This window comes from Papio anubis, chromosome 16 (assembly GCF_008728515.1).
Source record: "Papio anubis isolate 15944 chromosome 16, Panubis1.0, whole genome shotgun sequence".
In the NCBI taxonomy this organism is placed as follows: Eukaryota; Metazoa; Chordata; class Mammalia; order Primates; family Cercopithecidae; genus Papio; species Papio anubis.
In genome coordinates, this window is record NC_044991.1 from 19,096,759 (window position 1) to 19,120,326 (window position 23,568).

The 23,568-nt window shown below is 55.4% G+C and overlaps 2 protein-coding genes across 32 annotated transcripts in view; one reads left to right on the top strand and one right to left on the bottom strand.

The window, feature by feature from the left end:
• PISD (phosphatidylserine decarboxylase) overlaps nt 1-23,381 on the top strand; it is a 45,033-nt gene extending 21,652 nt beyond the window's left edge. For 2 of the 18 annotated variants that reach the window (XM_017944566.3, XM_031655934.1), the window contains exons 4-8: nt 19,993-20,229; nt 20,425-20,563; nt 20,754-20,900; nt 21,194-21,354; nt 22,060-23,372. In XM_017944566.3, the coding sequence (XP_017800055.1) occupies nt 19,993-20,229; nt 20,425-20,563; nt 20,754-20,900; nt 21,194-21,354; nt 22,060-22,284 (909 nt within the window). In that variant the 3' untranslated portion in view covers nt 22,285-23,372. The other 16 variants (XM_031655938.1, XM_031655939.1, XM_031655936.1 and 13 more) reach the window with 16 other exon arrangements.
• Nucleotides 23,325-23,568, bottom strand: part of SFI1 (SFI1 centrin binding protein) — a 114,722-nt gene continuing 114,478 nt past the window's right edge. For 13 of the 14 annotated variants that reach the window (XM_031655965.1, XM_031655962.1, XM_031655957.1 and 10 more), the window contains one exon: nt 23,325-23,563. In XM_031655965.1, the coding sequence (XP_031511825.1) occupies nt 23,459-23,563 (105 nt within the window). In that variant the 3' untranslated portion in view covers nt 23,325-23,458. 14 annotated transcript variants of the gene reach the window in all.

Genomic DNA, 23,568 nt, shown 5'->3' on the forward strand with positions numbered 1-23,568 from the left:
ACCTTGGCCTCCCAAAGTGCTGGGATTCCAGGTGTGAGCCACCCTGGAGCCACACTCTTGGCTCTTCCTCAGTGGTGACAGGCGCCCAGGTCCCGAAGTCTCTGGTTGCCACTGAGGCTTTACCACATCAGTTGATTCTGGTATACTGGTGGTCTTTGCCACCATGAATAATGTTGCAGAGCACACCTTTGCACATAAGGCCTTTTCCTCATGATGAATGCCTAGGTGTAGGATTGCTGCCTGAAAGGGTATGGACACCTTTATGATTTGTGGCATGCATTTGACTTCTAAAACAATCAGCGTATTTCCCCCTTATCTAAGGTTTCATGTTCCTGCAGTGTGAAAATATTAAATGTAAAATTCCAGAAATAATTCCTACTTTTTTTTTTTTTTTTTTTGAGACAGCGTCTCACTCTGTCGCCCAGGCTGGAGTGCAGTGGCGCGATCTCGGCTCACTGCAACCTCCACCTCCCGGGTTCAAGCAATTCTCCTGCCTCAGCCTCCCTAGTGGCTGGGATTACAGGCTTGTGGCACCACGCCTGGCTACTTTTTTTTTTTGTATTTTTAGTAGAGATGGGGTTTCACCATGTTGGCCAGGCTGTTCTTGAACTCTTGACCTCAGGTGATCCGCCCACCTCAGCCTCCCAAAGCTGGGATAACAGGCGTGAGCCACCATGCCCGGCCTCAATTCCTAAGTTTTAAATGTCTCCCTGTTCTGAGTAGCATAATGAACTCTCACTCTCTCCCACCTAGGATATGAATCCTCCCTCTGTCCATTGTGACCTCAGTGTCTATGCGCCTGCCCATAAGTCACTTAGTAGCCATCTCAGTTATCAGATCAGCTGTTGTGGTATTCCGGTGCTTGTGTTCAGGTCACCCTTATTTGGCTTGATGCTGGCCCCAAAGTGCATAATAGTGATTCTGGCAATTTGGATTGCCGAAGAGAAAGCGGTAAAGTGCTTTCTTTAAGTGAAAAGGTGAAAGTTCTGGACTTCAAAAGGAAAGAAAAAAAATCATATGCTGATTTTGATAAGATCTATGGTAAGACTGAGTCTTTTATCCATTAATTGAGCATGATGTCGAGGCAGGTGGATCACCTGAGGTCAGGAGTTCAAGACCAGACTGACCAACATGGTGGAACCCCTTTTCTAGTAACTACAAAAAATTAGTCAGGAGTGGTGACACATGCCTGTAATCCCAGCTACTCGGGAGGCCGAGGCAGGAGAATTGTTTGAACCCGGGAGGCAGAGGTTGCAGTGAGCCGAGATCGCGCCACTGCACTCCAGCCTGGGCGACAGAGTGAGATTGTGCCATTGCACTCCAGCCTGGGCAGCAAGAGTGAAAGTCCGTCTCAAAAGAATAAAAAAAAAAAAAAAGGTCAGGCTTGGTGGCTCACACCTGTAATCCCAGCACTTTGGGAGGCCGAGGCGGGTGGATCACCTGAGGTAAGGAGTTCAAGACCAGCCTGGCCCACATGGTGAAACCCCGTCTCTACTAAAAATGCAAAAATTAGCCGGGCGTGGTGGCAGGCACCTGTAATCCCAGCTACTCGGGAGGCTGAGGTGGGAGAATTGCTTGAACCTGGGGGGCAGAGGTTGCAGTGAGCCGAGATCACGCCATTGCACTCCAGCCTGGGAGACAGAGTGAGACTCCGTCTCCAAAGAAAAACAAAAAAAACACCAAACTGAAACAAAAAGGATGTTTTTATGTTAAGTTTTTATTCCACAGAATGATGTCGCTAGAAAGGGTAGCTTGAGGCCTGGAGTGGTGGCTCATGCCTGTAATCCCAGCACTTTGGGAGGCTGAGGTGGGCGGATCACTTGAGCTCACCAGTTTGAGACCAGCCCGGGCAACGTGGTGAAACCTCGTCTCTGCTAAAAATACAAAAATTAGCCGGCGTGGTGGCATGGGCCTGTGTTGCTGGCTCCTTGGAAGGCTGAGGTGGGAGCATTGCTTGAGCCAGGAGGTAGAAGTTGCAGTGAGCTGAGATTGTGCCTCTGCACTCCAGCCTGGGTGACAGAGCAAGACCCTGTCTCAAAAAAAAAAAAAAAAAAAAAAAAAGTAGCTTGAGATCATGCTCTGGAAAGCTGCTTGCTGAGCTGCTCAGGTTGAAGATCCAGAGTGTTCCCTTTAGTTCCATTTAGCCCCGTCGCGTGGAGTGAGCACAGCTTGAATAATGCTTTTTGGCTTCCAGAATGCTATTCCCTTGAGTCCCTGATTCAACCTGTGGCCCACCAGTGGGCAGAGGTGATTTTCTGTGGGGCACCGAGGGCACTCTTGAAGGCAGGAGCTCAGGGACTGCTGAGAAGTAGAAGAGCTGCTTCTCTGAGTTTCTTTTCAGGAACTCATGATGTCCTGGGAACGCTCTTGGCTCATGGCCAGAGTGTTCACTTGGGCTCCACAGGTGTGGCTTGTGGCTTTGGCTGTTGACATAGGGGCCTGTGCCGAGAGCCGTGGTGAGTGAGCAGACAGAGGGTGGATGGCTACCAGGTATAGATCCATAGTTTATGGATCCGTAGTTTATACTGCTGCAGTGGTCATGTGTCCTGCCTTTGTGTGGCAGTTGTGATTTCAGATATGCTGCCTATTTGTCCCCAAAAGTCATAAAAAAATCATTCAGCAATCATGGCATATTGCCCGTTGCCTCTTTTCCTGAGATTGACAAATACTGTTTTAGATGATACCTCAAATGTTTGGTTACAAAACATCTAACTGAAAATATACAATTTCAGCTAGGCATGGTGGCTCATGCCTGTGATCCCAACACTTTGGGAGACTGAGGTGGGAGGATTGTGTGAGCCCAGGAGTTCAGGACCAGCCTGGCGAGGCAAGATTCTGTCTCTACAAAAAAATACATTAAAAAATTAGGCAGGGGGCCAGGAGCAGTGGCTCATGCCTATAATCCCAGCACTTTGGGAGGCCGAGGTGGGCAGATAACCTGAGGTCAGGAGTTGGAGACCAGCTGGCCAACATGGTGAAACCCCGTCTCTACTAAAAATGCAAAAAAATTAGCTGGGTGTGGTGGCGGGTGCCTGTAATCCCAGTTAATTAGGAGGCTGAGACAGGAGAATCGCTTGAACCCAGCAGGTGGAGGTTGCAGTGAGCCGAGACTGCGCCATTGCACATTGCACTCCAGCCTGGGCAATGAAACTCTGTCTCAAAAAAAAAAAAAAAAAAAAAAAGTAAAAGGAAAAGAAAAATTAGCCAGGGTTGGTGGTGTGTGCCGGTGGTCTCCGCTACTTGAGAGGCTGAGACATGAGAATCGCTTGAACCTGGGAGGTGGAGGTTGCAGTGAGCTGAGATCATGCCACTGCACTTCAGCCTAGTGACAGCGAGACTCTGTCTCGAAAAAAAAAAAAAAAGACAGGTACTCACTCTGTCGACCAGTCTGGAGTGCAGTGGTGTGAGCAGGGCTCACCACGGCCTCGAACTCCCAGGCTCAGGTGATCTCACGTGATCCTCCCACCTCCGCCGAGACTGCACCATTGCACTCCAGCCTGGTCTGTCTCAAAAAACAAATAAGGGAAAAGAAAAGAAAAACCAGCCAGGGGTGGTGGTGTGTGCCTATGGTCCCAGCTGCCTGAGAGGCTGAGGCAGGAAGATCTCTTGAGCCTAGGAATTTGAGACCAGCCTGGGCAACATAGCAAAACCATGCCTCTACAAAGAAAAAACCATTAGCTAGTAGTTGAGACAGAACTGTTTTTTTTGGCCGAGGCTAGGGAAGGATGGAGGCAGATCTCTGAGGGGAGGGAGTGGCCTGCGGGCGTCCTTACTGCCCGTTTTGCCTCTCTTGGGGTAGCTGTGTCATTTCCTCTCCGCCGGTCTTCTTGGCCAACAAGCGTTTCTCATCTTCCCTTTTCTCCCCACTTCCCCGCTTCATCTCCCTTCATCCCCTCTTCCCTGCCCCTCCACAGACCCGGGGCATTTGGTGGACACTTCTGCTTGCAGTTAGTCAGGGCAAGTGGAGGTGAGTTTCCCACGGGGCAGGGGCTTGACAGCAGGGGTGGCCATCCAGACTCTCCAGAAGGGACGTGGGGCTGCTGTTGTGACCGGATCTGCCCCACATCTTTGGGCCTGCGCTGTGCCCAGTCACAGTGTCCTGAGTTCCTTTGTGTTGCCTCTGCCCTATAGATCTAGGTCTTGGGGGAGGGCTGGTTTCTTCCTGGGGCCACCACCACCTGGCAGCAGCCCCACAGCCAAGGGCAGGCACAGCCAAAATACATCTGCCTGGGTGGCCACAGAGCAGGGCCAGGCTCTCCTGTCCCAACCGTTTGGAGGACAGAGGGCCTGGCCCGAGGGGAGGCACTTGCTCAGCCTGCAGCTCCTGTGCCAAAGGCAGGGCGGCCTCTGGCTCTGTCTGGGGCCAAGCCTTATTTCTGGAAGCACATGGATCCTCCTTCCTTGCCACTCGGTCTAAATGTTTAGGTTACAAATATTCTGAGTGAGAAATTTCAGTCAGAGTTTGTAATGTGTAGGATGTGACGTTAGGAAGTAAAGAGCTTTCCTCTTCACTGATTCAAGATGACCAGTGCTGGGTGAGGGGAGCGGGATACTTGCTTCTTCAGAAGAATGGATCTAAAAGTTGACCTCTTCCCCAGACCAAGTCAGCATGGGAAGAGAATTGTGCTTTCACAAAAGCAGAGATGCTTTTCTGTAGCTTTCACTGTTTCTTCTCTGCTCTGGAAAATGGAGGACGAAGGAGTTCTCAGGTCCTCAGTCACTGGAATCAAGTGACATGCACGTCCAGTGAGAGTGCCTGAATGGGGCCCTCAGGTCTGAACAGAACAGCCCTGTGGCTCCCTCGAGCTGGTGCAGGAGGAGGTACAGAGGAGGGTCCGGTTCAGAGTGGTGTGAGACCAGGGTTAGATGACTGTTGCCAGTTTAGGGCTAATGAGAGATTTTTAATGGTAAATATGTAATCTCTCTTTTTTTTTTTTAACTTTTTCTTTTTTGAGACAGGGTCTTGCTCTGTTGCCCAGGGTGGAGTGCAGTGGTGTGATCATGGCTCACTGCAGCCTTGACCTCCCACGTCAGCCTCTTGAGTAGCTGGGATTACTGGCATGCACCACCATGCCCGGCTAATTGTTTTTATATATATATATATATATATATATATATATATATATATTTTTTTTTAATAAGAGTTTTGCCATGTTGCCCAGGCAGGTCAAAACCTCCTGGACTCAAGTGATATGCCTGCCTTGGCCTCCCAAAGTGTTGAAATAATAGGCATGAGCTACTGCACCTGACTAATATGTAATCTTTTTTTAAAAAGGGAAAAGGTTGGGCGTGGTGGCTCATGCCTGTAATCCCAGCACTTTGCGAGGCTGAGGTGGGCAGATCACGAGGTCAGGAGTTCAAGACCAGCCTGGCCAACATGGTGAAACCCCATCTCTACTAAAAATACAAAAATTAGCTGGGCGTGGTGGCGGGCGCCCGTAATCCCAGCTACTTTGGAGATTGAGGCAGGAGAATTGCTTGAATCCGTAAGGTGGTTTTGTTGTTTTGAGGCATGGCCCTAGGGGCTTGTGGCAAGGGCTGAGGTGTTTGGGGAGCAGCAGTGCAGGAAAGGCCTTACTCAGGAGCAGCCGGGCTTGCAGGGATGCCCACTCCTGCCTGAGTACTGCTTCCTTGTTTCTAGCCTCCATTTAGAATTAAAAAAAAAAAAGTATAGTACAGTATTCCAATTCATCAAAAGGAATAAAGACAGATCAGCCTGTCTGATCTGTCACCATTCAGCCTAAGCATAAGGCAGGACCCTGTGAAGTGGCCTGTGTCCTCCTTCTCTCCCTGTCCCCTGCCTGGAGCCCCATGGGCCTGTGCTCAGCACGCATCCCGGCGCCATGGTGTACCTGGCGGTGAGCAGTATCGGACATGTTCTCCATGTTGGTAAGCCACATACGTGCTGTAGCTTTATTAGTCTCATCTATAAATAGGGCCATTCACGCCCTCATAAAGTTGTTAAATGAGAATGATGTGTAGGTAAATACCTGGCCCCATGCTGGCAGGGAGTGGAGCTTTAGTAAGTACTATTTTACTTCTTGCCTAATAGGTGTGAGTGTGGAAATGGGCAAATAGTCAAATTGTCAGGGAAGCAGAGCCTCCCGCCTGCTCCGGTGCTACCTGAACTCCCGTAGTGTTCTTATGCCACTGGAACTGGCTGGCAGGGGCCAGCTCTGACCTCAGAGAATTATAGGCTCATTCTAGGGCAGGAGGATATCGCAGAGGGTGGAAGTGTGGCTCACACAGCCATGTCCCCATGGCTTTGAGCGGTCAATGTGTGAAATAGTGGAGGGACCATGTCTCAAGAAGATGTGGAACTCAGTAGGACATGGTGGCTCATGCCCGTAATCCCAGCACTTTGGGAGGCCAAGGTGGGTGGATCACCTGAGGTCAGGAGTTTGAGATGAGCTTCGCCAACATGGTGAAACCCCGTCTCTACTAAAAATACAAAAATTAGCTCGGTGTGGTGGCAGGCGCCTGTAGTCCCAGCTACCTGGGAGGCTGAGGCAGGAGGATCGCTGGAACCCGGGAGGCAGAGGTTGTGGTGAGCCAAGATCATGCCACTGCACTCCAGCCTTGGGGTTAGAGTGAGATTCTGTCTCAAAAAAAAATGGAACTTAAACACAAGGCTAAACTTCTGGGTTGGAAGGAATCCAGGGATTGCCAACTCAAGACACCTGTGGCCCTGCGTGAAGCTGTCTGCCAGACGACTCTACCTAAAAGCACTGTTTTTTTTTGTTTGTTTTTTTAGGCAGAGTTTCGCTCTTGTTGCCCAGGCTGGAGTGCAGTGGCGCGATCTCAGCTCACTGCAACCTCCACCTCCCAGGTTCAAGCGATTCTCCTGCCTCAGCCTCCCGAGTAGCTGGGATTATAGGCGCATGCCACCACACCCAGCTAATTTTGTATTTTTAGTAGAAATGGTTTCACCATGTTGACCAGGCCGGTCTTGAACTCCTCACCTCAGGTGATCCGCCCACCTCAGCTTCCCAAAGTGCTGGGATTACAGGTGTGAGCCACCATGTCCGGCCTGAAAGCACTTTTTCTTTTTCTTTTTTTGTTTTTTGAGATGGAGTCTTGCTCTGTCACCCAGGCTGGAATGCAGTGGTGCGATCTCAGCTCACTGCAACCTCTGCCTCCTGGGTTCAAGTGATCTCCCACCTCAGCCTCCCGAGTAGCTGGGATTACAGGCACATATCACTACACCTGGCTAATTTTTATATTTTTGTATTTTTACAAAACTACTGGGCCTCCCAAAGTGCTAGGATTACAGACATTAAGTCACCACATCTGGCCTAAAGCACTTTTCCTTTATTCCACCTCAGTCTGCCCTTCCTCAGTGCCTGGGCAGGACCCTTAGGGAGCTGCTGGTGGGGCTCTGAATGGGTCAGGGGTATCCGGGACATCTCACAGGCTAGTGGGACTGCCAAAAACGATTCTCATCTTAAAGGTGAGTGGGGAGTTGGGCAGGGCTAGGAGAATCTGGTGTGTAGAGAAATAGCCTGAAGGCACTTTGTGCTTGCCCGGCCTCTCTGCCCAGATGTCTAGGAGGCTGATGCCTGCCTGTGGTTTCTTGTACTAGCCGTTAAGACACCAGCCATCTTCCTTGAGGGGCCTCTGCCAGCCCCTAGGGAATGAGAATTGGCCAAGAGCCAGGAAATAAGAATTAGCTGAGGACACCTGCCACCCCTGTTCCGCAGCTACCTTCTGTTCCCTGGCACAGGGCATCCCTCTAGAAGTAGTGCATGAAATTCACACAGCTGGGACCTGGCAGAGAATGTACAGGTGGGTTGACTGAGGCAGGGAGGCCTCCATCTGCAGGTGGCCTGAGAGCCTGTAGAGCCTCACAGTGGCACTAGGTGGCACTCCCACCCAAGGGAGTCCTAACAGAGTGGGAGGGGTGGAAATAAAGGACTCCATGGCCTGAAAGAAATATAATAGAAGGCAGGAAAGTAAATTTCCAGGCAATTTTTTTTTTTCCCTAATGGAAATTCACTTGTAAATGATTGTTCAAAATCCAGAGGCATTTCCCCACTGAAAATACATGTGGTGGAGGTCTGGTTGGAAGGTGGGGGAGTGCTAATCTCGGCGGACTTGTGGGCTGGTTTATGGGGTTGTTTTGTTTGTTTGTTTTTTGAGACGGAGTCTCGCTCTGTCGCCCAGGCTGGAGTGCAGTGGCACGATCTCAGCTCACTGCAGCCTCCATCTTCTGGGTTCACGCCATTCTCCTGCCTCAGCCTCCTGAGTAGCTGGTACTACAGGCGCCCGCCACCACGCCTGGCTAATTTTTTGTATTTTTAGTAGAGACGGGGTTTCACCGTGTTAGCCAGGATGGTCTCGATCTCCTGACCTCGTGATCCACCCGCCTCGGCCTGCCAAAGTGCTGTGATTACAGGCGTGAGCCACCGCCCCCGGCGGTTTATGGGTTTTTAAACACCCATCTGCCTTAGAGGCTTAGAATGGTTAAAAAGCAATGCGGGTAGATGCAGTGCAGCCGAGCTGGCCATTCCACAGGGAAGGGTGTGAGAGTCCCAGAGATCTCTCAGCACATGGGAGGTAGAATGTGTGCAGAAGCTGGGCTTTCCTCTGCAGACCTTTCTCCCCTGGTCTAACTGGGGCTTGGTTTTGTTCCGTCCCCAGGGACCCGTGTGGGCTGGTCTGTAAGTACTAGAGGCTTTGAGGAGGCCAGGATGGTCTTCAGGGTCTTTCCAGTTCTGGAAGTTGGTGGTGCCAGGATTCTGCGTCAGCATCTTTCTGTGCTTTAACTGCATTTTATCCCATGTCATGTGTTTCCTTGGAGTTCTGAGGTAAGAAGGGGTCTGAAGTTTCTTTGGGGCTCTGAGAATGCTGGGATCAGTTACAGTAAGTTCTCAATCTTGATAGGTTCTTGGGATCTTCACCTTTAAGCAAAACATAGAATGAAACCAGTTTTACTATAGGCTAATTGATAGAAGCAAGAGTTAAGTTCCTGTGAATGTTTCTGACCACAAAAAATCACTGAACTTTTAAAGACCTCAAACATTTCTAATATTAACCATTGAAATGTGAGCTATACATGCATTTATGAACAATTAATAAAAAGTTAGATAATTATTTACCTAATTACTCCAGTTCAGGGTTGCAGGTGGTCCCCTATCCGGGAAGCTCAGGGCATAGGGTGGAAACCAGTCCTGGACGGGACACCTTCCCATGGCAGGGTGCACCCACACCCACACTCACTCAGACTGGGACCATTTAGACACACCAGTGAGCCTAAGTGCACAGCTTTGGGATGTGGAGGAATCTAGGATACTCAGAGAACACCCATGCAGACATGGGGAGAACATGCACACTCCTCACAGACAGTAGCCCTGGCTGGAATAGATTTTTTCTTTTTTTCTCATCAGTGTTATGATGACACTATTTGAGGACCTCCCGTAGTGATGTCTGGACAGGAGAATATTAGGAGCGGCTGTGTGTAAGGTATCTGCACCCTGTACCACATTCTGAGGCCCTTAGGAATGTACTGTGCCTTGCTCACCCCCGCCTCCCTGTTCCCATGGGTGCATTGTAGGTGTGGAAGAACATGGAAATCCATGGAGGAGGACCCTATCTGTCTTCTTCCCCCTGCTGCATCCCAGGGCTGTGGCTTGTCATGTAGCACTTGCTTGGGCTGGATCCAGGTAAGGACGACAGGTGTATGGGGCTGTGACTGCACGCCCTTATGTCCTGTTCCAGGCGTGGCCCACCGCCCAATTTCTCCACAAGCCCTACAGACCCTCTTCTCCTGTTCCAAACCTTAATTCTTTCTTTCTTTTTGGTTTAAAAAAAGAAAGAGGTCTCACTATGTTGTCCAGGCTGGTCTCAAACTCCTGAGCTTAAGTGATCTTCCCACCCTTGGCCTCCCAAAGTGCTAGGATTATAGTCATGAGCCACCATGCCTGGCCCCAAACCTTAGTCGTTTCAGAAACAAAGATGTCAGTGGTAAGAAGCAGCTGGAATTGTATCCTGTTCAGTGGCTCAGAATGAGACTGAGACTTCCAAGGCCATCTCACCGTTGAATAGGGGATGGGTGTGCTCAGTTGCTCCCACAGATATGAATGAGGCTACTTAATGCCACACTCTTTCTTTGATTGAATGGTGATCCCTCTCAGACCTTTCTCCTCCCCTAAAAGAATTAAGCTGATTGGTCCGATCCCATGTGGGCTGAGTGCTTGTTGGGTGTCTGGCACCATGTGGGTATGGGGTGGGCTGCCAACCCGCAGACCTAGGGTCTTCCGATCTAGTGGGGTGGGAAGACAGCATGCATCATCCCATGGGCGGTGGATCCTAGTAGTGAAGCAGGGAGGCCTGTGTGCTCTAGGCTGGGGCGGTCGGACTTTGTTTATGGCTGCCCCTGTTCACTGGTCTACATGAGTTTTGGAGTCAGGGCATTCTCTATGTCAGGGATGTGCAGTGCCTGGAGGGCAGAAGGTGGGAGTGAAGCCTTGTAGCTTCAAGCCTGATCAAGATGGGAAGGATCAGGGATTTCGCCTTCTCTGGAGCTTCCAGGGCTAGCAGGGGTGCTTTCTGTTCAGTCCAGTGAAGAAGCCGGTCCTCAATGAGGTCAGCAGCGGGTGGGATTCTGAGTCTGCCTAGTGTTGGGTGGGGGTGGTGAGGGGAGGCAGCTGCTTTGGGAGGCCAGTCACAGGCTGCAGACAGGCGGCTCACAGACCAGCGAACAGACTGAGGACAGACAGGAGGCATCCCTTGGGAGCAGCCGGGCCCACCTTGCTAGTTGAGTGGGGTCCTCCCGTGACAATGACCAGGCAGAGCTGGTGCCTGCTGCCCTTCCTCTTCTCCCTGGTCTTGGCCCCTCCTCTTAAAGAGGCCCTCGGGTTGGGCTGGCGGCCCAGCAGGACTGGGGCTCAGAGGCAGCGGCGGCTTTAAGGGTGGCTGGGTCGGTCTCCTGCCCCCGCCCCTGGTAGTCTGAGTGGCTGGAGCCCGAGCCCCGCCCACTCGCCCCAAGGCTTCGCGGCTCCGGGAGCGCCTCTGGGGAGTCGGAGCCCGGAAGCTGGAGCCACCTGCGGGTGAGTGAGCGGAGCCGGCGCCCAGGTCCGGCCGGGAGCCACAGGTGACTTCTTAGGGAGGCGCCCTGCCCCGCCCGCTCAGAGAGCCAGTGCCAGGTGGGGATGCCCTTCTAGCGCCTTCGGTCGCAGGTGGGCCTCTCCCAGCTGCGACGACGCTGCCCGGCCTGAGGAGCCCTGCGGACAGGGTCGAGCGAGTCGTGGGCTTTTTTCCGTTCCCACGTGGGCACAGCCCGGGCCCGGGCTGCGTGAGCTCACTTCCTCCACGTCCATCTCCTGCCGAGCGCGGGTACGGGAAGTGCGTACGGGAAGTGAGGCGGCTGCAGAAAGTGAGGGGGTATGGGTGGGGGAGGGCGCCAGCAGTGAGGCGGCTGTGGGAAGTGAGGGGGTGCCGGCTGGCATTGGCGGGGCCCGGGCTGGGGCGCCTCTGGCTCTGAGAGCTCCCGTCTCCTCTTCCGCGCTGCCTGAGGGACTGGGGGCAGGGTGCCTGGGGAAGAGGGCAGCGCCGGAGGGCCAGGGAGCGGGTGGCAGGCTTGCTGCCTCTGCCCAGAGCCGGTTCCCCTCAGCGCCCAGGGTTGTCTGAGAGGAGGTTCCCTGTTTTTGGGCGAGTCCTGCCTGCCCTCTTCCCAGAGCCTCCTGGGCTGCCTGCCACTGGCTGGCTGAAAGGCGCCTCTGGGCCCTTCTCTTTGCTCCCTGGTCCATGTCGCCCAGGGAGTACCATTTTCCCCGTCCCCTAGTTGGAAAGTTTGGCTACTTCTAGCTCAGGAATACAGGGAAGGCAGGGTTGTCGCCCCACTGGACGCATGCCGCTGCCTGGTGGCCAGGCCTCAGCAGAGCTGGGGAGAAAGTCAGCCCCCCTCCTCGCTCCCCGCCTCCCCAGGGGAGTGTACGGCCCGCAGTCAGGCCACTGGACACAGGATTTGGGGCCCTGGAGGTTTCTGCTGAGGCTTCAAGAGGCGTGGTCCTGGCGCTCCAGGCGCTTCCCATCAGATAGCAGGAGCCAGTTCTCAGGGTTCCTGGCTGAACACACAAGCTGCAAGGCTCCATATCCTCCGGCAGAGCTGACTGGGGGCTGCAGGCGACAGTGCCATATCCCTCACTGCCTGCTCCGCCTTGCTAAGGCTTGAACCAGAATCCAACAGGAGCAGCACTGTAAGTGTATACACGCATACCCCTACACACATCCCCGGACCCACACACACATATCCTCACGCACACAACCCCTACCGGCACACACCCCCTCACCTACACACACCCCGTACACGCACACACCCCCTCACACACACCCCTACAGGCACACACCCCACACCCTTGCGCCTACACACACACACACCCCTATATGCACACACCCTCATACCTACACATATGGCTCCTACATGCACACACCTTGCACCCGTGCACACCCCCTCCATGCACGTAACCTCACGCACACACCACCTATACGCATAACATACCCTCACACCTAACACACCCTACACACACCCTCACACCTACACACCCCACACACCCCCCCCACACACACCCTCGCACCTTCACACCTATACACGCACCCCTCCATGCACATACCCTTGCACCTACACACGTATCATACATGCACACATACTTGTACCTACACGCACCTCCCCTGCATGCACAACATGCTTGCAGGCCCCAACCCAACCTGTAGTAACTGCTGCCTGGCCTGGGTGCGTTCATCGACTTCAGTTGGAATGTTCCATTCCACTGGTGGGGGGGCAGGTATTGTGGTCTTTACCCTGGTTGGTGAGGGATGGGTGGGGACATTGTCCTACTGCTCTGGTATGGATCCCCAGAACAGCATGTCCTGACAAAGGTGCTCCCTACCCCTCATAGGGTCCTGCCAGCCATTGCTTCCTACTCATAGGGCCAGTCACTGCCCGCAAGTTTGGGTTCCTGTGTTAGAACTGCCACCTAAGCCCCTCTTATTTCATCTTTCCTGTGGTGGAAACCCCTGCCTCCACCGGTGTGAGGTTGAGTTTTTGGAGAGGTGAGGTGTTGGAAGCCAGGTCTGAGGCTGCGTCACGCTCCTAGGTGGAAGTGGGGTTTCTGAGCAGTTATTCTGGGCCATGGTTGCAGCTGTGCTCTGAGCCTCAAGGGAGTGGGTAGCAGGAATTTCCTTTCCCATTTTCCAGATGTACAAACCAAGACTTAGAGAGTACCTGTGACTTGCCAAGGCCTTTCCCTGCTCTCAGGGCAGGGGTAGAGGAAGGCTGCCAGAATTGCAGTGACCAGGTTGTCACCAGCCACAAGGCCCTCTGATTTCTCATGTTGCAGGTGACTGGCCCTTAGGCCATGTAATGACATTAAAGTCCTATTGGTCACAACCCTAAACTCATCTCCACAGAATGTCTTTGAGGCTTAGAAGGGAGGGAAGGTGTCAGCGCTTCCTCCATTCTGGGTACCCTTCTTGCAAGTTCCTCATCCAGGGCCTGAGCCTCCCACCTCATGTCACCCTCAAGACAGCCAGAAAGGATGAAATCTTTGGCTTGGGGTTCCAGGGCTGTCATAGGCAGAGGGCAAGCTGGGCTCTGAAATAGGGAGGCCAGAAACACTGCTGGCCAAGGAATTGGCTTTACCCTTGGGAAGCAAGAAGGCAGCGACCTCTAAGCGCCCCTTCCCTCTATCCTGCAGCTCTGAGAGGGACTGGCAGTGCTCAGCCTGTGTCCTGGGGCAAAGCTGGATTCATTTTCCTTCCTGGCGATCTTTTGGGGCCCACAGGTGGTAATTTGGAGGCACTGACACCCTGGTCTCGGTGCCTGTTTTAGAAGAGGCAGAACTGTGATGTCAAGGATCTGAATGAGCAAGGACCCCATGCCCTCACTGGGCTCACCAGCAGGTGCAGTGCTGCAGCCTGGCCTCTCAGGATGGTTCTTAGCCTCTCCAGGGCCCACCTTTCCCTGATGGGCATCTGACTTGGCCCCTGGCTTCATGTGCCTCGATTCCTTAGTAGGGTCCCCTCTGAGACTGGAGGCCAGACCCAGCCGCTCACAGCACCATGGAAGAATGAAATGCCAAGGCTCACAGGGGAACCTGCTTTGAGAACCCAAGGTTTTTGGCCAAACTAGGTTCATCTGGGTTCATCTTTCTGATACATTCAGGGCTGTGGTGGTCACTGTCCCACATGGTAGATCAGGGAGGAAAACTGGCAGGAGGCTGGGGTTCCCCAAGGCCCCTCCTCTCTGCCTCCCCTCAAGGCCATGCTTGCCTCCCTGTGAATCCTGGCTGTGAGCTCAGCTCCAAGCCTGCACTCTATCCACCAGGGAAAGAGCTTCCCCTTTGGAACCAGGCACCAGGCTCACCTCTGACTGCTGTTACCCCTCTGTTTCCTTGGTAGCTGGCAGGAAGCCAGCATGGAGCCTGCTGGGCCACGGAGGGTGGGGTGTGTGCTCAGTATGTTGGCGGAGTGATTGGAGTGACACAGCCCTGGAGGCCTGGACCCTGGGGCTGAAGCCGGGGTGTCTTTGGGTCTGGGCCTTGCGATGGGATGGGCCTCTTGTGCCTGTGCCAATTTTGTGGTGCCGGCATCTTCTCGAGGGAGGATGCTGGTGTGTATCTGTTTGCTGGTGGGTAGGTGCCCTCCTGCCTGACCCACCTGCAGTGAGCTGTCTCCATCGCTCATTTAGGAGAGGGGCCTGGGCCAGCCCCAGCCACTGCCTGGATCAGTGGAGAAATCCATGCTTGTGTCCAGACCTTAGTCACCTTATTGTCCTGGCTCCAAGAGGCCACTGAATCCCATACCCGGGGCTTCAGTGACTCTAGCAGGCAGGTGCCCGGGTGGAATCTTCTCCTCTGTGGCTGAGGAGGGTTTGCCAGGGCGTCAGATGTTCGACCGCACGCGACCACAGTGATGTCTGAGTTCGGCCTCACAGCAGGCTGGCCATGTCTGGCCTATTCTTTGCTTTAGGCGGCAGCTCTTGGGGCCACATTTCATCATCTAAGGATGGTGACAGGTGCCTGCCCCCTTCCTGGGCAGTGGTTGGGGGTGAAGGACGGGACGGGTGGGCCCCCTGTCAGCCCATATCCTGGAGGGCCTTGATTGCCTGGGCTGTGATAGCAGCAGCTTTGGCATGTTTGCTCGTCCTTCCGCTATCTGTGCAGGCCAACGTGGAGAGGCTTTGTAGGGGCCGGGCCTGTCCTCCCCCCTGGCCAAAATGCTTTTCTGAAGCAAAGATGGAAAAAGGGGAGTGGAACTGGTTTGGGCTGCAGTCCTGGCTTGTTCCCAGCCCCAGGCTGGGTTTCCCCACATGCACAGCTTCTGAGAAAGGTCTGGAGCAGGGAGCTGGGTATTTTGTGTATGTGTTGCAGGGCGGGGGTCAAGGCCAGGAGGGGTGAGGAGAGAGCCACAGCAGGTAAGATGCCAGGTTCTCACCAGGGCGCCTCTCGTGGCTTCCCGCTCATCTCATTCCTCAGATGCTACTTTGTAACCTGAATTGAAAATGGGTCAGGTCCTGGCAAGGGAGGGGCCACACCGCAGACCGGCTGACGCGGTGCTGGGCCTGGGCCTGGAGCATGGGGCTCAAGTTCCCACCTTGTGTGTTTGGAGCTGAGTGGTGCCTGAAAACCCTGGCAGCAGTGGCTGGTCCCCTCCCTGTCATGGCTTACTGGACCCAGCAGCCTGAGGGCCTTGCCCCCTGCTGCCTCCCCAGACCAGCTAAGGAAGAGGATGAGCAGTGCAGGCTGGCTTAGCCCCGGGTAGCAGGGACAGGGCAGGTGGCCAGGACTGGGGACAGTGGGCTTCAGTGCAGGGGCTTTTGCACTGGGCTGCAAGCCCTGAGCAGGTGACCTGAGCAGGTGTGTGACTAGTGCCTGTCTGTCTGCAATAGCCCTGACCCTCTAATCTGCACCCTGTGAGCCACCAAGACTGAACCAAGCCCAGGAAGCGGCGCCACCAACCGGCCTCGCAGAGGCAGAGGCCCTGGAGCAGTGACAGCACAGGAGATCCGCTGGCTCGGGGGAAGGGGAGGAAAGAGGAAAACAAAGGGAGTGATCGAGTGAGCCTCGCCCCGCCCTCCCTGTGCCGGCCCATGATGTGTCAGTCAGAGGCGCGGCGAGGACCAGAGCTCCGCGCGGCGAAATGGTGAGATGCTGCCCACCGCGCCCTAACCCCACGGTTCCCCGCCACGACCTCCGGAAGGTCAGAGTTCACATCCAGCGGCCTCGCAGTAGAGGTGGCGGCAAGGGGACTGGTGGTCAGCCCCCGAGGCTGGAGGGGCCCGGCCTGGGGGGCCTGAGCGCCCTGAGTCGGAGAGCCCGCTTCAGGTATCTTTGGTTCCAACCACGAGGAGGGCCCAGCAGGGGGAGGCTGCCAGCGGGCCTCAGACCTCAGGCCTGTGATATTCCCTACCCTGGTGCTCCCAGGCCCCCTCCTCCCAGCCCAGACCCTTGCCTCTGCACCCCGCCTGGGGGAGAGGCTTCCCCATCCCCCTTCCTGCCCGCGGGAGGGGTGCAGCTCTTCCCGATTGGTCCCTGCTCTTCTGCAGTGAGTGGGGCAGGTGGCAAAGCCAGAGGGGAGCAGTGATTTGTCTTTGCTTGGCCCCTGCCACCTTCCTGGACCTTTTAAAAATACACCGGGGTGGGATGGGAGAGAAAGCAGGCACCCGGGAGCTGCGGAGATGCAGCCGCCTCTGAGCTTGAGCCTGAGCGGGGTTCGCTGCTGGTTTGCCTTTCCTGCTCTGCTGCTTCTATCAGCTGAGATGCCGCTTTGTTCCTTGGTTTGCTCGGCGACTGGGAGAGAGGAGTCAGCTTCTCTTGAGAGCACAGTCCCAGATGGCAGCCGTAGATTAGCCAAATCAGTTACTTTGCAGATGAGGAAACTGAGGCCTGGGGACGTTCTGAGTGGATGGCAGTGTGGTCTCCTGCTGGCTACCCTGGGTCTCAGGAGCGTTTGCTAGGCCTAGGCACGGACAGGGTGGGGTGGGTCTTGTTTCTGCTCAGGAGGCCAGGGTTGTGGTGGAAAGGCTCGTCCAGCCTCTGCTCTGGCTCTGGTGAAGCTGAGCCCCTGCTGAGTGCCCTGCATTTGTGCTGGGAGGGTGGGGAGAGGCGGGATCACATTTGAAAAAAGGGGGGGGCTTGGGTCTTTGTGTGTGTGTGTGTGTGTGTGTGTATCCACCTTTGCTGAAAGGAGGGGCTTGGGTGTGTGTGTGTGTGTGTGTGTGTGTGTGTGTGCGCGCGCGCGCAGCCCCAGCAGAGCAGGCAGGTGCTTGAGAGCTTGTGGTGGGGAGGTTTTGTTCACAAACCTGTGGATGGGTTTTCAGAACCTGGCTTGTTACAGAAAGACCATGCAGATAGATGGCACCGTAGCTGTGTGGTGCTGGTAGGTGGGGTGTAAATGCTCCCTTTGAGAGTTTGTCTGGCCTTGGCCCCGTAATTTAGCAGGTGAGGAAAGAGGGGGCCTGGAACCATGAAAAGAATATCCCAGATCCTGCAAAGGATGGTAGCAGAAGACTGAGCAAATGGTTACCCAGCTGGCTGGGTCGTAGCTCCTCAGTGCTATGCACTGCCATGCCAGTGCCTGTGTGGCAGAGCTGGCCCCTGGGGCTCACTGTCCTGGGCCATGGAGGCTGAGGAATGTGAGGCAGGCCCTGCACCCTGCTCTCCCCTCCCTGGGCCCAGGTACTTGGGTCTGGAGGCCCTTGCTGGGAGCTGCTGCGGCTGAGAGGTGCCCCGCAGCTGGGCCTGACTCTCCTCTTGCGGCTGCCCCCACATTCCCAGTCCTCCCCAGCTGGCTGGCGGGTGGCAGAGCCTGGGAAATGAGTCTGCTAGCCTGAGGCAGCCAAACCCCTGACTCAGAATGGGGTTGGGACAAGGGGGCACAGCCAGTGTTTGCTGGGCTCCATCACCCCATGGCAAGGTAGCTTGCCAACAAGGGTGGGTAGACAGGAGGAATCCTGCCCTGGGTGCAGGTAGCAGTCTCCTGGGTCCTGCCTAGAGCCTGGCCACTGACCTGGCTGTGCATGGACCTGTGCCCTGCAGGTTGCACTTCCCCCAGCTGGCCCTGAGGCGGAGGCTGGGGCAGCTGAGCTGCATGTCCAGACCCGCCCTGAAACTGCGCTCCTGGCCCTTGACCGTCCTCTACTACCTCCTGCCCTTCGGCGCCCTCAGACCGCTCAGCCGGGTGGGATGGAGGCCCGTAAGCAGGGTAAGTGTGCACAGGGCCCTGTGGCCCGGACCTGCCCTCCGGGCAGGCCCGAGGTTGGGGTGAGGAGAGACTGAGGTGGCGGCGAGCTGTCAGAAGCAGAGGGTCATCTTCAGTGGGTCAGGGTTGGAAGGTTCATTGGTGGGCAAGGCCAGGGCAGCTTTTGAAAAGGCCACTACCTGGGCCGCGGAAGTGACTGCGAGGGCATGCCGTGCCCTGCCCGCTCCCCTAGCCTGCCTCGTTTCTGCCGTTTGGGGCTCCGGTTCTGGAAGGAACCCAGGCTGGGGATTCAGAAAATGGTGTCTGTCTCTGACTTTTCTGTGTTCAGGCAGAAAACAGCTTAGAGGTGATTCTGAGCAGAAGCCAAATTAATTCTGGGATGCCAAAGGGGTGGTTCAGGAAGGATGGATCCTGTTTGGGTTCCTTAGGGTGAGGACACCTTTAAGGAGCCCAGAGGCCTGCCCCAGGAATGGTCAAGGGAACTGGCTTGGCCCCTCCCGGCCCCTAGAGGGCTCACTCTTGCCCTTGGCTTTCCAGGCAGGTTGACCCCAAGGAGGAAACCCTGTTCCTGGGCCTTTGTCAGGTTGGTGTCATCAGAGCTCAGGGGCACTGAGGTACCCTGGACATTAGCCCAGGCTCCCACCTGTGCCTGGGAAGGGCCTGGGCTCACATAGCCCTTCTGTGTGACTGGGAATCAGCTGGGAGGGATAAGAGCAGCTCTCTGGGAGCTGCTAATTCCTTACCTTGCAGAGGTGTTGAAAGTTGGAATGAAACCACTGTTACACCTTGGGGCGTTGGTGTCTTGGTTGTGTTTAGAGAAGCAGCAGCCACCAATTAGAGGCAGTTTCTACAGTGGCAGCAGCACTAACAGGCTGCCACTTCCTGGGTACCTGGCCCTGCTGGAGGGCTCTGGGACCAACCAGTGGGACCCAGTGCCTGTCCTCAGGCCATCGTCTGTCTTCAGGTGCTCCAGGCTTCCCTGAAGGAAGAGAGAACAGAGGGGCCTGAGGGGACGATCTCCCTTTGCCTCCTGGGAGGAACCCCAGGTGCAGACAGCTTTATGGCCTGACTCAGTCACAGTAGAATGTTGAACACAAGTCCTGCTGTGGGGCCGAGGTGGAGCTCAGGGCTTCTCAGACTGCTGCGTCCAGGCCCTCAGAGTGCTGGCTGGACCTGTGGGGGCTGCGGACCCTGTGTCTGCAGCTCAGGCCCAGGTGACAGCGACATCGCAGACCTGCATCTGAAAATCCCTGATGTTAGTGCTCAGAGTGTCCTCCTCACTTCCTGTTAAGACAGAGGGACACATTTTGGGCTGTAGACTTGTTCCACGTACTTGGGAGCCTCCTTTCTCTGGTGGTCTGGGATATGGGCAGTGACCAAGGGCAAGATGCCAACCACCTCTCCACATACTGTGATACTGGGGTCACCGTGGCTAGGGTCACACACTGTGGTTAGGGTCAGATCCGTCTCCGACCCCCACTTTAAGAAGTAAGACTGCTGGCCATCTCCCGTTCTGGGACTGGGGCAGTTGCTATTAGACTTTTGCATGAAATGGCGAAAACCACTGGAGTTGTACGTAAATCCAGCACTCTGTGTGGCAGGAGTTGGCAGGTGCAATCTGGTTCCCAGTGAGAAACAGCCACATCACAAAAGCAGCGTGGGGCACCTGGGCCCTGGTGTCCTCCGTGGGGTGCAGATTCTCTCCTGAAGTGAGATGTGGGCTCATGACAGTACTTGGGCTCTCTGGAGCTGGGGCAGTGTGGTCAACTCAGCCCCTTGCCCTGTGGCCTGCAGGTGGCTTTGTACAAGTCAGTGCCGACACGCTTGCTGTCACGGGCCTGGGGTCGCCTCAACCAGGTGGAGCTGCCACACTGGCTGCGCAGGCCCGTCTATAGCCTGTACATCTGGACCTTCGGGGTGAACATGAAGGAGGCCGCCGTGGAGGACCTGCATCACTACCGCAACCTCAGCGAGTTCTTCCGGCGCAAGCTGAAGCCGCAGGCCCGGCCCGTCTGCGGCCTGCACAGTGTGGTGAGGCCCGATCCTTTCCTCCTGGGGGAAACAGGACTTTTTCCTGCCTCCACAGCTGGGACTCCACTTGCCCAGCACAGCCCCCTGGTCTCCAGCATATCTGGAAGCAGCAGGATGACAAGGGGAGGTGGGGGCTGTCTTCTAGGGGGAGGAGACCCTCCTCTCCCTGGCAGCAAGCCTCTTCTGTCCTTCCAGATCAGCCCATCGGATGGAAAGATCCTCAACTTTGGGCAAGTGAAGAACTGCGAGGTGGAGCAGGTAAAGGGGGTCACCTACTCCTTGGAGTCGTTCCTGGGCCCACGCACCTACACAGAGGACCTGCCCTTCTCGCCAGGTGGGTCACTGCACAGGCGGGGCCAGGCAGCCCTGCTGTTGTGTGGCTGGACCGGGAGGGAGGGGAATGCTGGGGAAGGAGCTGAGGCTGGCATGTGGGGCCTCCCTGAGAATCCATGTGCAGACTGCACTCGGGCTCCGTGCTGGGTGCTCACTGTGTTGGTGGCCCCATGTCTGCTCCTACCCCACAGCCGCCTCGTGTGACTCCTTCAAGAACCAGCTGGTCACCCGGGAAGGGAATGAGCTCTATCACTGTGTCATCTACCTGGCCCCCGGGGACTACCACTGCTTCCACTCCCCCACGGACTGGACTGTGTCCCACCGGCGCCACTTCCCAGGTCAGCCCAGGGCCAGCGTGTGGGGGGAGCTGCCTCTGTGGGCTTCACATAGAGGCTCTCAGCTTCTTGGTGTCAGGGGACCAGGCTCCAGGTCAGGGCCATCGAGGCCAGAAGCTGACTGCTTTATGCAGGCTGGTTGTGGGCAGGGGACCATGGGGCCCACTCGGCTCAGCCGAGTGTCATTTGGAAATGACATCAGGGCAACAGGCCATGAGTCCCTTTGGGTCTTGGCTGCCCTGGAGTGGACACACTGGGCTCTGGACAGGGAGTAGCAGCGTTCCCTGCCTCTGCAGGCTCCCTGATGTCAGTGAACCCTGGCATGGCTCGCTGGATCAAAGAGCTCTTCTGCCACAACGAGCGGGTAGTCCTGACGGGGGACTGGAAACATGGCTTCTTCTCACTGACAGCTGTGGGGGCCACCAACGTGGGCTCCATTCGCATCTACTTTGACCAGGTAAGCAGAGTGTAGGCCCTGCCAAAGCCCAAGGGCTGGACCTCTTGGGTCTACCTGCCTTGTCTGCTGTGCAGCAGATGGGTTGGGATTGAATTCTAGGGCGGCCACATGTCTGGTCAGGCATGGCTCTGCTGAACAGCTGTCCTGAGAATGGGCCGCTCCACCTGCCAGCCAGCTGAGGCTTCCCTCCCTTCTTGCACCATTGGCTGGAAGAGATAGAGGGAATTAACCTCCTTGCCTGGCACCTGGTTTCTGCTAGGAACCATGGTCAAAGGTGAGAGTGAGGAGGGAACAGAAAGGGAGCGTTGAGCTCGGGGTGGCTCATGTTGGTTACAGCATGTGAGGGGGTCAGCACTCGCAGGCCTGCTGCCCACCCTGTCCCAAGGGGCTGCCTTTTTGGGTGTCAGTTTGTGATCAGCGGCCTTGGCTCCCACAGGTGCCACTCTCCCAGCACCATGCATGGAAACCACTGGGTCCGATTGTTCCGTCTTTCCTGGGCCTAGTTCACAGCAGGCGTCAATGCTGTGTGTGAGATCTGGCTAGACTGGGCCCACCTGGCCCTGAGATGCCATCCCCACCTCCCTTTTGGAGCTGGGTTGGGTGGTGTTGGGGACAAGCAACAGAGGGAGTGGGTGGGACTCCAAACACATGTGGGGTGACACTGTGCACTTGGTGGCCCCGCTGACTCCCAGCCTATCACCACAGGACCTGCACACAAACAGCCCGAGGCACAGCAAGGGCTCCTACAACGACTTCAGCTTCGTGACGCACACCAATAGAGAGGGCGTCCCCATGCGCAAGGGCGAGCACCTGGGCGAATTCAACCTGGGCTCCACCATTGTGCTCATCTTTGAGGCCCCCAAGGACTTCAATTTCCAGCTGAAAACAGGACAGAAAATCCGCTTTGGGGAGGCCCTGGGCTCGCTCTAGAGCCTCTTTCCTGATTATGGCTGCTAAGGGATCTTTTCCAAACAGAGTGAGGGTCTTTTAGAGAGGGAGGCCCATGAGGCCATCCAGGTGAGGGCCTGCCTCAGGGTGGGTGAGAATCTGACCAGGTAGGACTTGAATGACTCGGCTCCCACCTGTTCCGGAGGTGCAGACAAGAGGTGGTGAGAGCCCCTGTCATGCCCTCAACCTATCCTGTTCCTTCTCCCTACAAATAAAAAGTGCAGGCTGGAATGATCTGTCACATTTGGATCTTTTTAAACACTGTATAGACGGGAGATCCTGCATTCCCGACTGAACCTTCAGTTGGTCTCAATTGTCATTTTTTCTTGCTGCTCCTCCCCATCACCTGGGCTGTTTTCTGTTGGCCCCTTTTGTTTTTTGGCCTTAACCCTCCTGCTGCACAGGGTGAGGTGCCTCCTTGGCACAGACTGTGGATGCCTCTTCCCCCAGCAGAGCCACACAGCCTTCATGACAACTGCTTTCTGTTCCCAAATTCACCTCATCCTGCTCTTTAGAAAAAGCAGTCTTTGTGCTTGTGGCTGAATGCATCACCCTGGACTCTGCCAGTGTCTTCTGAGGACACTGATTAATGATACAGACCTCTGTAGGACCTGATGAGTGACCTTCTGGAGCTGGTCAGGTCCTCGTTGCAGCAGGCAAGACTAATCACTGAACCTGCCTCATGGCACCAGAATGAACAGGGCAGGCAGGTGGTAGGCCCAGCTGGGGACAGGGGAGAGTTCCTGTCCTCCCCATATCCCTACATGAAATGTGGGAAAGTTGCTGCTGTTGATTCAGGGTCTGTCTGGGAGGCAGAGGGCCCTTGGTGGATAGTCGGTCAGTGCCTGGAAAACCTGTCCCAGTTATCAGGAATGCGTGCCTGGGGAGCCCCCAATGGCGGGGACAGGGCCAGAGTTCATGTTGACCCTGGGGACGCTGTGAATTTCTCCTGCAGGAGAGCCATCATTGAACTTTTTCAACTGTATCAGTAGCACAGTATTTTTGTATGAGAAGTGGGAGACTTCTGAACAGTAATTCATTTAATGGCAAAACATTTTGAAATAAAAAAATAAAACTTATAACTTTGTGTTCTGTTCCTGGAGGTGGCCTGAGGCCTCCCCGACAGCCCAGCACCTGCATCCCTGGGGCAAACACGCTAGCGCAGGGCCTGCCGCAGGGCCTGGATGCGAGCGATGCAGGTGCCAATGGGCTGGCGCTGAGCCTGGAGCTCCTCTGCCAGCTGCTGGATCTGCAGTTCCACCTGGG